Source organism: Gekko japonicus, unplaced genomic scaffold (assembly GCF_001447785.1).
Source record: "Gekko japonicus isolate JY-2015 unplaced genomic scaffold, Gekko_japonicus_V1.1 scaffold284, whole genome shotgun sequence".
Classification (NCBI taxonomy): Eukaryota; Metazoa; Chordata; class Lepidosauria; order Squamata; family Gekkonidae; genus Gekko; species Gekko japonicus.
Genome location: NW_015172012.1, coordinates 234,465 through 247,604, shown reverse-complemented (window position 1 = coordinate 247,604; position 13,140 = coordinate 234,465). Strand labels below are relative to the sequence as shown.

The 13,140-nt window shown below is 45.5% G+C and overlaps 1 protein-coding gene across 1 annotated transcript in view; it reads left to right on the top strand.

Moving 5' to 3' along the window:
• C8B (complement component 8, beta polypeptide) overlaps positions 1 to 13,140 on the top strand; it is a 54,832-nt gene that overhangs the window by 22,909 nt on the left and 18,783 nt on the right. The window contains exons 4-6 of the mRNA XM_015420261.1: positions 2,783 to 2,924; positions 6,214 to 6,346; positions 8,736 to 8,933. Of these exons, the coding sequence (XP_015275747.1) occupies positions 2,783 to 2,924; positions 6,214 to 6,346; positions 8,736 to 8,933 (473 nt within the window). The remainder of the gene's footprint in view (positions 1 to 2,782; positions 2,925 to 6,213; positions 6,347 to 8,735; positions 8,934 to 13,140) is intronic.

Genomic DNA, 13,140 nt, shown 5'->3' with positions numbered 1-13,140 from the left:
TAAGAATATGAAAGTACTCAGACCTAGCAAAAAGTTAAGTTGGAAGTATATTGGACCCTTTCCAGTACGTAGGCTGATTAATGCTGTTACTGTTGAAGTTGACCTTCCAAAGAATTTGCGTTCTCTGCACCCTGTGTTCCATATGAGCCTATTAAAAAAGGACACGAGTCAGTCGCAATGGAGGCCTGCACGGGACCCTCCTCCTCCGGTGTTAGTGGAGGGGGAAGAACACTTCGAGATTGCTAACATCTTGGACTCCAAATTGAAACGTGGTAAACAGTATTATCTGATTGAATGGGTGGATTTCGGAGTGGGTGGAAGAAGGGGATATTCAGGCCCTTTACATGCTCCGGGACTTTCACAAAAAGTTCCCGGACAAACCAGGAGGTCTCCCGCCCAATCCGGGAGACAGTGGGTAAGGTGTATTTTCAGGTGGGCAGTATGTCAGCAAGCTGCCATTGTGTGCTGTGTTACAGTGTAACTTGTAAATTGTGCTCTGTCCCTTCCCCCCCCCTCCAAGTTCCTCTGGTAGGTGTTTACTTTCGTTCGCTCGCTGCTCTGCGAAACTGCTCAAGGTCAACCTGCTGGAGGTGGGATGGTGTTATGGCGTTGCTTTGCTTGTTATGCATCCTAAGCCTGAGAACTGGACTTGTGGTTATGTTGTAGAACCATTGTGTTCCCAAGGAATTGGGCGCTCATTTTATCTACACTCCCGCCAGCGGGAATTGGGCTCATTGGTCCTAACCTGGTTCAAGTTCCTTTATTATGCTCCCCTCTGGGGTCTATAGTTATTCATAACAATCCTTGTGTTCATGCTCTAACCACAGCCTCATAATAAATCTAACTTTGTCCTCAAACGTGGAGTTATTTCGAGTGCATGGGGAAGCGGACAGAGGGGAAGGGAAAGGAGTTTGTAAGCCGCTCTGAGACTCCGAGTGAAGGGTGGGGTATAAATCCAATCTCCTCCTCCTCCTCCTCCTAGCCATTGTTTCTCCAAGCTAAAGAGACCCAAGTCCTTTCTTCATAGGGAAAGTGTTCCAACCCTTTTATCATTCTAGTTGCCCTTTTCTGCACTTTTTACAATGCTATAATATCCTTTTTGAGATGTGGTGACCAGAACTGTACACAGTACTCCACACGAGGACGTACCATCGATTTGTACAGGGGCATTTTGATACTGGCTGATTTGTTTTCAATTCCCCTCCTAATAATCCCCCGCATAGCATTGGCCTTTTTTATTGCAGTCACACACTGTCTCAACATTTTCAGTAAGTTGTCTGCTACAGTTCCAAGATCTCTCTCTTGGTCAGTCTCTGCCAGTTTGGACCCCATCAATGTATATTTATAGTGAGGATTTTTTGCTCCAATGTGTATCACTTTGCACTTGGCCACACTGAACCCCATTTGCCATGTTGACACCCAGTTGCCCATCCTCAACAGATCCCTTTGGAGTGCCTCACAATCCTCACTGGTTTTCACCACCCTGAACAACTCCGTATCATCCGCAAATTTAGCCACTTCACTGCTTACTCCCAACTCCAAATCATTAATTAACAAGTTAAAAAGTATCGGACCCAGTACAGAGCCCTGCAGAACCCCACTGCTTACCACCCTCCACTGAGAAAATTGTTTTTTTATACTCACTCTCTGTTTCCTATTAATTAGCCAGTTTTTGATCCACAAGAGGACTTGTCTTTTTAGCCCATGACTATTGATCTTACTTAGGAGACTTTGATGAGGAAGTTTATCAAAAGTTTTCTGGAAGTCATGGTAAACAACATCTATTGGGTCCCCCTTGTCCACATGTTTGTTCATTTCCTCAAAGAACACTAACAGGCTAGTGAGACAAGATCTTCCCTTACAGGACCCATGCTGAGCATGGAAAACTTACCTTTTTAGAGATAGGAGTGACATTAGCTACCTTCCAGTCCTCAGGAATTGAGGCAGATTTTAATGAAAGATTACATATTTTTGTCAGGAGAGCCACAAGTTCACATCTGAGTTCTTTCAGAACTCTTGGATGTATGCCATCCAGGCCTGGTGATTTATCAGTTTTTAAGTTGTCTATCAGTCGTACGACCTCCTCTCTCATCACCACAATCTGACTCAGGTCTTTCAACACCCCTCCCGAAATCAGCAGTTCTGGAGTGGGCAAGCACTTCTCATCTCAATTTTCAGGCATTTCAATCAGACATAAGGAGTAGCAACATGACCTTTAAAATATTGAAAGCATAATCCTCAATGCTCAGTATAGACATCCAAATTACATCCAGATGGCTAGATTATGTATTTGCTGCTGTTGCAGTCATGCCATACAAGATTTCTAGATTTCTAGCACTGCTGACAATTTTCTGTAGATATCTCCCAGAACCTACAGTACAGTTTGCCTCTGATTCTAGATGTAATTCAAGCCTTAAGGTATGTTGCAACTATTTTGGACCCTGCAAATTTATCTTAATCAGTTACACATACCATTTTTAAAAAATGATTACCTCTAAAAGTATATATAGAGAAATACATTTTATGCCTTTGGAACCCCTGTTTCTCCCCCTCTTTTTGTTCTCATAATATCCCAGTGACATAGGTTAGGCTAGGAAGAAATGGCCAGCCCAAGGTCACCCAGTGAATTTTCCATGGCTGAGTTGGGATGTGGACTTGAACTACCCAGTCCATATCTGATACTGAAACCTGTTCACCACACTGGCTTGGTAACAAAGCTGAAATAAAGCCTCCAAATTTTGAAAGCAGGGTATTATCAATTCATTCCCATTCTATGTTGTAGGAAGATGCGTTAATGAGAGACTGCGCTGCGACGGAGAGGATGGCTGTGGAGATTACTCAGATGAAAAAAATTGTAAGAAAGTATCTAACGCGTGTGACCAAGATACTGAACAATACTGGGGCATCCAGATGTTAGCAAGTGGGTAAGCACCTCTATATATTCTGCCAATAGGCTTTATGCCAAGTCAGACAACTTTTGTTTTAGATCAGGTGTGGCCAAACTTGCTTGACGTAAGAGCCACATAGAATAAATGTCACATGTTTGAGAACCGCCAGACATGAACAAATATTGCACGTTTTTACTGGCAAATTGCAAATTTGCTTTTTATTAACATTAAATGAGACTGCCAAAAATAATAACAAAAGCGGTAAAAGCAGATATTGATAATGATATTTATTTGTCCTATGATACTTGTTTGCTAATGATATTTAGTTCCCCTGCTGCCCTGCTGGGAGCCACACAATATGTGTGAAAGAGCCGCATGCAGCTCCTGAGCCACAGTTTGGCCACCCCTATTTTAGATTCACTTGGCCTCAGATTTGAAAATGTACCTAGGCTACAGTCTTACAGATTCTTGGAGGTGTGTGTGTAGGTCTGAAGTGGCAGAATTAACATCCACTTCTCTGACCAGCACAACTGAGCAGTGGCACCATTTGGAAACACAATGCATGTGAACTCTTATGTTCATGGACATGACTTCCCACAGTCCTCTTCCCATAGAAGCTCCCTTTGATGACCCAAAAGTTGATGCGGGAGTAGAGGGAGCCTCACAGACAAAATCCAATGAGACATAAGTGGAGAGAGAACTGGGTAAATCCCACACACATACACACCTTCCTCTTCTGCTGGCATAGGAAACATGGTGGAGCAAGAGTCCCATTTCCATAACTGGATGCACTGCCAACTTTGCCCGATTCCATCTCCTTTCTTCAGCCTGCATCCCAGCATGCCTCTTGGCATCTGCCTTGAGTCTCAGCTGAGAAAGGCAGACTATAAAAAAGTAATAATAATTGTGTCCACAAGGCTGTCTCACCCCTAGCCTTGGATGTTCCAGATTCTTAGGGAGCCACCGGGTGAAGAGGAAGGTGGGGAAGATCCACCTGTGTAAACCCCTTCTGGTTGAATCTGCCCAAGAGAAGCATCATATGAGTAGCTGCCAAGCCACCATTGAGAACTTGTCTTTCACCTTAACAGTTTAGTCAAAGACTTCATCCAAACATCATTGGATATTGCACTATTGTTGCACTATAGCAATCAATCCCCTCCTTGATTTTCTTACATGCAGGGCTATTTTTGGGCAGGAACGCACAGGAACGGAGTTCCGGCTGGCTCCCAAGTTGGCCACGCCCAGCAGGAACTCATTAGCATAATAGGCCACACCCAACAGCAGAAACTAATTAGGATTGGCTACATTAGGGGTGTGTAGCCTAACATGCAAAGGAGTTCCTGCTACAAAAAAGCCCTGGGTTTTGACAACAGACAAGGTAAACAGAATAACAAGCAAAAGGTGGGTGTGGCTGGATAACCACACTTCTGGTAACATGTGGGTGCGGCCTAATGTGCTAATGAACTGTGCTGCCAGAGGTGTGGCCCAATATGCTAATGAGTTCCTGCTGTTGGGTGTGGCCTATTATGCTAATGAGTTCCTGCTGGGCTTTTTCTACAAAAAGAGCCCTGCTTACATGTATAGGAAAATCTAGTTGTGAATTATTTCTGTAGTGTGGGGGTCCCCAACATGGTTCCCGTGGGTGCCATGGAGCCCACCGACACCTTTTCTGGTGACTGCCATGACTACCAAGTATTTTTACAAAGTGGATGGGGTGAGGTAGGGCTTTTGTCCAGCAAGGCTTCTGATTATTTGAGATTTGATTGTCTGAGTAGTTTTTTTAAAATGTCGCTTTGACAGTAGCAGCCGCCACAGCACAGGATCTGCACTGTGTTAATGAAGTTAAGCTGTGGCAATAATTTTGTGGCTGGCTTCACCTCCTATGGCAACATTTTGTGGCAGCCATTTTGTTGTTGCGCCCACCATGCCCTGTCAGAATTCCAAATATGACCACAGACTCAAAAAGGTTGGAAATTTCAAACTACCTCACAGGGTGTCTGTTGCGGGGAGAGGAAGAGAAGGAGAATGTAAATTGCTCTGAGACGCCGAGTGAAGGGTGGGATATAAATCCAATCCCCTCCTCCTCCTCCTCAACAGCACTGAACCTAAGCATGGAAAACTTACCTGTATGCAGGCATGATGGAAAAGTCTTGCATTTTGCTTCTTGCATGTGCCTAGATGTCGGGGTCGGGTCTGGCATCATTGTCCTATTTGCCTTTCCCTGATTTTAACTTGATACAATTTTAGAAAATCTGCATTGGACCTTTGAAACATTCTATTAGGCAAGTACAAGAATTTTTCCATCCTTGATATGTTACATGAATCCATGAAGGATTTGCCATTAGTTGAATACAGTCAGATTCTGCTTGACTACTGCTGTAAATGTGCCACTGAAATGAAAAGCGGATTGTATTCCTGTGAGAAATTATCTCATCTCTCCTCATTGCATTTGGTGTTCCAGTGATTATAAGAAACTAGAAAACTGAAAATGCATTTGACAGTAATTCTTGTAATTTAAAGGCATCTTTATTTGGCCTGTTTTTATTCGCTTAGAATATTTTCTGTTTCTCCTCTTCTATAAAGTACTTTACATTTTTGCCTAAGTCAATAGAATTCATGCCTTGCAGTCTGTTACACTAAGGGACAGAGTTGCTTCTTAGGGCATCCTAGCCCACCTTTCTCTACAGTATAATGGATTGCTGAAATTTGGGGCTCAACATTCCAGTTTCAACACATTTGCAGTCTACTCTCTAATCCAGCATATGTGAGATGAGATGGGCATGCTTGAATGCACACTGAATTGGATTACTAAATGCCTGTTCATCACAAGCATGAAGCTGACCCCTCATGGTGCTGTTGGGCTGCACACAAGAGGCCCAACTCTGTTTATTGGACTACTCCTTGTGTGTAGCATGTTACATGTGAAGACAATAGGGTTAGACCACTGGGCACTCCGCCCTCCGTGGCTTCCTTCTCCCCCACAAACTCATTGCTACTGTGGGAGACTGAGAGATGTGGAGAGCCTTCTGAATAGTGGCAATCGGGGAGAGAGGAGATGTGGGAGGCCGACCCACCAAGTGGTTGCAGACCCTCCACAGCTCCCCTCCTCTCACGACTTGGCAAGCCCCCATGCTTTCTGAAACAATACTCAGCAAGCCCCTGATATCTTAAATACCTCTACCACTTATCAAGCTTATCCACATCTCCCTGGCCAGGCCAGAATATGGAACATTCTGACTGCAGAACCCATAGCAACTGCCTATAACTTATTTTGTATTCAACTGACAATTAATGTGTATACCTTCTCTGCATTCCATTTCCCCAGATTAAATATCTTCACAAATAATCTGGAAGGATTAGTTCTGGATCATAGCTATTATGGTTTATCGTGTTATCTACAGTATATCGGGGACACCAGATTTAGAAAACCCTACAATGTACATAGCTATTCAGCAGAGGTAAGGATCAAGGAGCTGTATGCACAGATTAAATGGATGGCATTGTTGATTCTTCATCACATTTGTAAATTTGAATTTGTGGCCAAGCAGCCTCGATTTACACTGTTCTATTTCATATGGATTTCAGATAACCTGGGAGATTCTGGTGTACTGCATGCAATTTTTAGAGATAATCCTGAAGGTTTGCTCACAGAAAATGTCTGGGGTCAGAAGGTTCATTACTCCTTCAAACAGATGATTTTCAGACTATTCAGAATATGAATCAGTAAATCAGTGTACTTGTAATTTATCAGTAAAAGCAGCCTAAGTTCATCATCATCATCATCAAGTTTATTGTATTAGCCATTGGCCATAACAAAGCATAAATACAAGAGCAGCCTAAGTTGCATATGAACACTAGAGGCCTTACTAATGCTGCAGAAGGTACACATATGCATTTCAACTGAATCACTGGTGTTTCTTCTACCAGCTGGTCATTACTTGTTGAGCATGAGGGTGAACACAGGATGTAAGCACTGGAAGAAATCTTGTATGTGAAATGTTCTAGAGTCGTCACTGTGTTAAACTCTTGCAATAAAAAGTGGTACCTTAAAGATTTACTGTGATGAAAGCTTGTGCAGTCTAGTAGGCTGTAGTCTATGGAAGTTTATGCCACAGTCCATCTGACCTGGATGGCCCAGACTAGCCTGATGTAGTCAGATCTTGGAAGCTATACAAGGTCAGCCCAGGTTAGTACTTCGATGGGAGAACACCAAGGAAGTCCAGAGTTGCTACAGATAGAGACAGGCAATGGCAAACCACATCTGCTCATCTCATGAACTGAAAACCCTATGGGATAGCCATAAGTTGTCTATGACTTTACAACATTTTACACCACCATATCTGTAGAGATGCCATGGGACTCCGTTTAGTTTTTGTGCATATATTGTACTACATCCCTTACATATGCTTCTGAACAAAAGTTTAGAAAAGCCAGTCATCTTCAGAATAGTCCTAACTTCCTGTTCACATGAACAAATTTTGGGTCCAGTGGCACCTTTAAGACCAACAAAGGTTTATTCAAGATATGAGCTTTCATGTGCGTGCACACTTTTTCAAATACATTGGAATGGAAAGTAACAGTTCAAACTTATCGAACTATGTCGGGAAACAGTCCTCCTGATGATGCAGCTAACCGTGGTCTCAATCAACGAGGCTTCTGGCGGGGTTGGCAGGACAAAGAAGCCTGACCGGACCCACGGGCGAGCACATGAGCGGTGCTGAGATACCTCGAACCCAGATCAGGCAGGAGTTGGGGGAGGAACGGGAGGAGACCCCCTCAGATATCCCGCGGAGGGCCAGGCATTCCCACGACTCGGCCAGAGAGAGGCACACCTGCAATCCAAGGAAGACGAAATGGCAGGGCCCGAGGAGGTCAACATTATGGGGTTTATCAGCGACACATGGGATGGATTCCCGGGGAGGGAAGAGGGAAGCCCACGGGACCCATGGCCATTCTGCTATAGGCTGGAGTGGGGGCTAGGGGGAATAAAGAGGAGGAAGCTGGGCGCGGCCGGGGAAGATGAAATCAGAACGGATGTGCATGTGGGCAACAGCTGTGGCGCAACACTGTGCCTCGAACCTCCGGACTGAAGAGGGACCCCTCAGTGCAAAGAATGGAGGGCTCTCCCACATCTGAGGCCACGTCAGCTGGAACCTCACGATTCCCGGGGTCCTCCCGCCAGTTAATCTGACCCCAATAAGAGGGCAGTTCCTGACAAACTATTACCTTCCATTCCAATGTATGTGAAGAAGCGTGCATGCACACGAAAGCTTTTGAATAAACCTTTGTTGGTCTTAAAGGTGCCCCACTGGACTCAGAATTTGTTCTACTGCTTCAGACCAACACGGCTGCCCACCTGGATCTATCTTCCTGTTCATATAACAACTACCCTTAACAAAGACCAAGTCTTCGGTTTCTTTTTTTAGGGCTTAAACTCAGGTCTTCTGGGATATAGAAAAAAGGGCAAAGAAGACTTAAGATATGCTTCTCACCCACGTTTCTCTGGAAGGTTTGACAAAGCCACTTAATATGTTTGACAGGGAAGGGGCCCTATATGAGAAGCAGAGCAAACATTAGAATATTTGGTTTACATGCAGAAGGTTCAACCCCTGGCATCCCCAGTTAATGGCTTATGGGTAATAAAGCTGTTTCTGCCGATAACAGTTAGATGGTCCAGTTCAAGAAGGCAGCTTGCTGTATTAATATTAAAAACCCTGTATTAAAGGCATTAGTAATGTTTATATCTAGTATATCTTCAAAGTGTAAAAGGAATATTTAAACATGTTTCTGGTGTGAAATTAGGCTACAAAAATTCAAGCACATTGCTTTTTCTTGCTTTTTATTTAGACCAAAGGCACATTTGGTTTTACATTGACTGAGCATGAATCTTACTCAAGTTTTGAAGAAAATGTATCTGGGAAAAGAGCAACACAAAAAGACTTCAAATTGTATATACCAATACCATTGATTTTGGACTTTGGTTTCAGTCATGATGACTTCAGGTACAGACGGTTCATTCAGCTGACAAAAAGGTTTTCTTCAACAGTAAGCATTCTTGTACTCAATTCTATACAATGTTTGGGAGAGAGAAAGTGTGAATTGTTCTCTAAGACCTCCATATTCATATCAGAATATCAGTGTGTGGAAAGTTATGCCACCAGTTCTTTTCAAATGAGGACAATCTGAAGTATTTTGCTCAGTTAACAGCAACCAACACGCAAACACAATTCCCTTAGTCCAAAAGAGAAATCCATATGTAGACGACTGCGCCTTCATGCAGGTCAACCCTCCTAGATTAAGTTTTGCACTGAGAGGAAAGGATTTAGTATATGTGGATGCTTGCCCCCATGCTCTTGCACAATGTGTGTTACCTAACATAAACCTATATGACCAAGGGCCACCAAGCTAAATCATAGTCCTGATTTGCCAACCAAAATAGACAAGCCATTAGGTCCTTGATGGGCCACCATAAATGTCTTGTTCCCCAATGAATTATACCCAGAATTCAGAATTCTGTTTCCAGCAGCAATTAACCAGATGCCTTCGGGAAGCTTCCAAACAAGGTATGAAACAGTAACGCTCCTCTATTGTTTGGTGGATGGCTGTATGCTTGGAGCTTCCTGTTAGCTACCATGCCTAAAGTCATTGATATCCTGAAACTTCATTAATTGCCCCCCCCAAAAAAAACGTAGATGAACAGGTGACTGTTGGCACATCTTGTGGAAGTTAATCCCATGGGAGAGGGAGAAAAATCTCTTCATCAACTATAACTTTCATAATTTTATCTGTTCTATCTCTCTCATATTCTCTATTCTAAACTAAAAAGCCAGAAACACTGGAGACTCTTCTTGTTGAAATGATGCTCCCGTACCTTGATCATTTTAGTTAGCGTCTTTGGTACCTTTTTGTTAAATAGTGGGTTTAACATGGCAGAGGCAAAGGCATAGTGATTTCAGCAAGCAGCAGTTTATTGCATCTCAACAGGAATGCTTTACATGGGGCAGCTGCCCTAACTATATATACCTAAGCCACTCCCAGCCCCCATACGATGGGTGAGTTCAAATGGCCTCCAGTCTCCAAGATTGGCTGGCTGTCCTCAGGGGCCAATCCACAGGCAGGTTCTAGGATCCTGCCTGCCTTTGTTCTGGGGCTTCAAGCTCCACTAGGTGGACTGCCCAGACAAGCCCCTCCACACTTCCTCTAGGTGGCCTGCCAAACAAGTCCAGGCATGCCTCCAGCAGCAGTTAAGCTGGAGTGGAAGATTTCTCATTTCCAGATGAAAAGTACTGGAAGCGGAGGCTTAGCGTAGTGAATCAGCTCAAGGTTTATTGATTACATCAGGAACTCGAAGATAACTTTGGCCGGCTGCAGGCCGGCTTATATGCGTGAACACACCACACACAACACACACCCCAAGCCCAGTGATAGGTTCTATTTACATGCAACAGACCTGGTTGGTCTACTTTCGGATCCGGGTGAACCCATTGGTGAGTTCGTGGCCATACTTACTTAATACCCTAGCGATGTGCCCGGCCTTGTTGCAAGAACGGCAGACCGCGGTCCGGAAATGGCACGACTTGCGCTCGTGGTCCTCTCCGCAGCTGGCACACAGGCTTGGAAGCGAAGCCTTGTCGGTCCTGGAGGCTGCGTGTTTTGGTCGCCGCTGAGTCCGCTGTCGGAGCTGTCGAACTTCCTCCTGGTCTGAGGCGTCGGAGCCGCTGCTCGCTTGGGTGCGGTGGATCGCCTTGGCGCGGTGGTCTTGATGGGCCGTCTCATAGGCGGAGGCCTCCTGGACCGCCTTGGCCAGAAAATCGGAGGTGGTTTCGCTGGGGGCCTGAACTCTTGCGAAGAAGTCCAACCGCTCCACGTACTTCGTGGGTTTGGGAGCCAGATGGTCGGTCAGGGCCTGGACTAAGGAGCTGTATGACTCGTCCTTCGTTAGTTTGGGCGAGATTAAGTCCTTGAGGAGCCGATGGGTCTGGATTCCGCAGTGGCTCAGCAGGTAAGCCTTCTTCATCGCGTCATCCACCACCTTGTGGATGGTGAAGCGGCTCTCCAGCGTGTCCAGCCAGGTGTCCCACAGCGAGGGCTGGGAGAGATCGAAAGCGGGCAGGCTTTCTGTTGCGGTCGCGGTCGCCATTGTGCTGCCGCCACGTGGTGGGGTGGCCTCTGGAACGGCGATTGCGTCGGGAGCGTTGTGGAGGTCGCTGCTGCTCTCGGGGTCAGCAGGGAGCGAAGCGGAGCTGGGAGCGGAGCGATGAGCGGTTGCCGGAGAGCTGGGATGCGAAGCGGCGTGGTTCCCGGAGGTCTCGGCGTCGGGGCTCAGTGCGGTGCTTGTGTTGGCGTCCGGGTCTTTGTTCATGGGGTTGTGGATCCCATCCTCGTCGCCAGTGAAAAGTATGCAGACGGAGAGTGAATTCAGCTAAGCATACCTTTATTTAGTTCAGGACAAAGACAAGGGACCAGCTCGCAGGCTGGTTTATATACGTTCAGAAAACCCACCACCAAGTACACCTAAACACACCCCCTACTCCCGATAGGCTATTTACAGTAACCGGGCGACTATTGGTCTCCCGGCTGAGAAGCTGGCCCTTTTGATTGGGCCGGCTAGGATCCTTCGGATCCTTTGTCTTGCGACTGAAGCTATGAATGAGTTGTGCCTGGCCAGCCCGGGCAAGTCCGGGCATGTCAGGCTGAATACATTACACAGACATAACACTTTTCCTATGCTATGATATCCTTTTGGAGATTACGATACCCACAGCTGTGATTGTTGGCTTGTTTTTCTGTCGGATATATCTAACAGCCATAGGTGGCCTCACCATGCAGATAAAAAAAATCCACAAAATGGAACCAGACCTAGTGTATATGTTTCTGCAAACTCTGGGGGACCCCACATTACAGCAATGGATTTAAATAAAACACAAAATGGTTTTAAAATGCCAGTATCTCATGAGATTACTTCCCAAGATTTAATTTAATCCTGTTTGGAAGTGAGGGAGGTCAGAAGCCGCAGTCAGAAAAGCAGAAGGTAGGGAGGAAAGGCTGCAGAAGCTATGAGAAGTGGGGGAAGGAACTGGCAACTAGCAAGAATGGGGTGGCAAAGGAATGAGTGCAGGATCAGGTGGGGGAATGGAAGAGAGTGTGGAAGAAGGGAGAAGAACCAAACGTATTGTGGTAAGGGAAAACAGGGGCCAGCAAGGAGGGAGGCAGAGAGAAGAACAGGAAAAGATAGTACGGAGAAAAAGTTAAGGCAACGTGGGAAGAGTGCCAGCACTGGGGCCAGGGTGGGTAGGGTTTTCCCTTCTCCGTGGGTCGTTGTGGTTTCCCTGTTTGAATTTGATAATTGTTACTTTACAGTTGTTGTCTAGTGTTTTCTTGGGACAAAAGGTTGATGGGTCTATAATTTTCCAGAACGGGATCCCTTTCTTAAAAAATCTGTGCTTAATACCTTAATTAAGATTGCTGGGGAAAAGACCAACAACCTCAGATATGCAGACGATACCACTCTGATGGCAGAAAGTGAAGAGGACCTCAGGGTAAAAGAGGAGAGCGCAAAAGTGGGCTTGAAGCTCAACATCAAAAAAACTAAGATCATGGCATCCGGCCCCATCACTCCTTGGCAAATAGAAGGGGAAGTCGTGGAAGTAGTGACAGACTTCACGTTCCTGGGATCCCAGATCACCGCAGACTGTGACTGCAGTCATGAAATTAAAAGACGCCTGCTCCTTGGGAGGAAAGCGATGGCGAACCTAAACAGCATGATAAAAAGTAGAGACATCACCCTGCCAACAAAAGTCCGCATGGTCAAAGCAATGGTATTCCCAGTAGTCATGTATGGCTGCGAGAGTTGGACTATAAGAAAGGCCGAGCGCCGAAGAATAGATTCTTTTGAACTATGGTGCTGGAGAAGACACTTGAGAGTCCCTTGGACTGCAAGAAGAACAAATCAGTCAATCCTCAAAGAAATCAACCCTGACTGTTCCCTGGAAGGCCAGATAATGAAACTGAAGCTCAAATACTTTGGCCACCAAATGAGAAGGGAGCACTCACTAGAGAAGACCCTGATGCTGGGAAAGATTGAAGGTCAAAGAAGACGGGGACGGCAAAGGATGAGATAGTTAGACAGTGTCATCGATGCAACGAACATGAAGTTGAGCAAACTTCAGAGGATGGCGGAAGACCCCAAGGCCCGGCGGGAGCTGATCCATGTGGTTGCAAAGAGTCGGACTCGACTGTGCGACTGAACAAC